The sequence below is a fragment of the Sinocyclocheilus anshuiensis genome, unplaced genomic scaffold, assembly GCF_001515605.1.
Source record: "Sinocyclocheilus anshuiensis isolate Anshui unplaced genomic scaffold, SAMN03320099.WGS_v1.1 scaffold1136, whole genome shotgun sequence".
In the NCBI taxonomy this organism is placed as follows: Eukaryota; Metazoa; Chordata; class Actinopteri; order Cypriniformes; family Cyprinidae; genus Sinocyclocheilus; species Sinocyclocheilus anshuiensis.
The window spans coordinates 439,753-441,793 of NW_015548521.1; the positions used below are offsets into that span (position 1 = coordinate 439,753).

The 2,041-nt window shown below is 33.4% G+C and overlaps 1 protein-coding gene across 2 annotated transcripts in view; it reads right to left on the reverse strand.

Annotated features, from left to right (window-relative positions):
• The window catches only part of LOC107656812 (zinc transporter ZIP14-like), a 32,614-nt gene that overhangs the window by 6,297 nt on the left and 24,276 nt on the right, over window positions 1-2,041 (reverse strand). For both annotated transcript variants that reach the window (XM_016444758.1, XM_016444759.1), the window contains exon 5: window positions 824-946. In XM_016444758.1, the coding sequence (XP_016300244.1) occupies window positions 824-946 (123 nt within the window). The remainder of the gene's footprint in view (window positions 1-823; window positions 947-2,041) is intronic.

Consider the following 2,041-nt stretch of genomic DNA (forward strand, 5'->3'; position numbering starts at 1 on the left):
GGTTTTAATTTCACATTTAAAGCATCTTTTCATTTTTTAAATAATTTCAAATATCAGTATTCAACATTTCATGTTTAAAATGACAAAACATTATTTATGCATTTGTAACTGCAGGTTAAAGCATTCCATGTCCCTCTAAGCTAACATATGTAAACATCTAAATGCCACTTCATACGCAACTTCTGCAAAGATGAATTTTATTGATACTGATTTCATTTGTTTAGTAACAGCCTAAATGTATTATTATTATAACTGACTGATTAAATGTAAGAATTACTGCTGTTTTTTGTCAATATCGCACACCCCTAGTACTGACACAATATGATTGGCAACGGGTGCTTTGTCACGCCCAGTGTCGATGGCCTCAAACTGTTGGTTTATTTCGGTCTTTTTTATTTTTGTGGCTAGTAGAAGTTATGAATGGCCGGTAACTTAAAAATGTAGTAGCCAAATTGGCTGGTGAGTGAAAAAGTTAATTTCAATCCCTGCGTACTACGTATATGGAATAACCGTTTTATAAAAGCAGTAAGCCCCATGAAGCCGTGGTTTACAGTGAATTTATAACAGCTAAGGGGGTGTTATAAACTCCGCTTTATAACTCTATAACTTTATAACTCCGCTTCACGTTGTACCGAACAACGCCCCTTAGCTGTTATAAATTCACTGTAAACAACAGCTTCTAGGGGCTTATTGCTTTAGTTTGAACTATAAAAAGTTCTAAAAATAACATCCTTTTGTTATCACAATGACTATGTCAGATAAAGCTGTTTGCTAAAGCAACGGTTTCATGGTTTACTCTAACAGATCATTAGTCCAAGCTCACCCTGTCCTTTGGCTTTAAGATCATCTTCAGGATTTTCTCTGTAAAGAAGAACAGGTAGAATCCTCCAAACACGACAGCAGACTTGGGCACATAATAATCCTCCATGGGGTTGAATCCGAAGGCCTATATACAGAAAAAACAAGCATGTTTTATGATGTCAATACAATTCAAACTAATTTAAAATAACACAGCATTTGTTATTAACCTCAAATCACAAACTGTTGTGTTTTTATTATCATACAATTCTACACAGACTGCTGAACGACACTACAGTTTAAAAGTTTGGGGTCAGTAAGATAAATAAATTAATACTTTTATTTAGCAAGAATGCATTAAATTGATCAAAATCAAGTTTTATTTTGACTTATTTTGTTACAATGCTGTTCATTTGACGTTTCTTTTCGTCAAAGAATCCTGAAAAAAAAAAAAAAAAAAAGTTTCCACAAGAAAATAAAGCAGTTTTCAGTTGACCAAATTAGTATATTGTAATATTTTCTGAAGGATCATGTGACACGGAATACTGGAGAAATGGCTGCTGAATATTCAGCTTTGGCATCACAGGAATAAATTACATTTTAAATTACAAAAAATAAAAAATAAAGACCCCAAACCTTTGAACGGTAGAGAAAGCTGCATATAATGTGTTAACAAACTGAATGTGTGCATTACATAATATACTTAGTATGGATCCAATCTAAATACAAACCCATAATCACTCTCCTAGACAGCAGGAACAATCAAGAGTAACAGCATTCTTCAGTTATTTCACAAGCTGTCATGAAGAGTGAGAATAGGATTTATTTTAGATTGGGTCTTGGTGTAATTCACTAATGCCTCAGGGCTTCTCCCCATTTTACTTGGCTTTTCACCTCCGATTTATGATTTTTCACAAATTGGGCCTTTCACTTAAAGGTTTTAAATTAAGGTATTTGAATAGTTCACAGTCAGATAAAAAAATCAGCATTAAATGGTCATTACTATGATTTTAAAATACATCCTGTGAGAACAACAAAAACAACAGAGGTTCTATGGATCAATAGAGTTTATTGATTGTTTTATACTCCGTTTTCTAGCCTTCCAGCTGGGGAGAGCTACTGAGGCCGGGAAGAGTTATATTTGTGCTTAAAGGGAATGTTCACATAAAATGAAAATTCTTTCTGCAGTTCTCACCCTCACGTTGTTCCAAAACATGCTATTTTATTATTTAGAACACAAAAT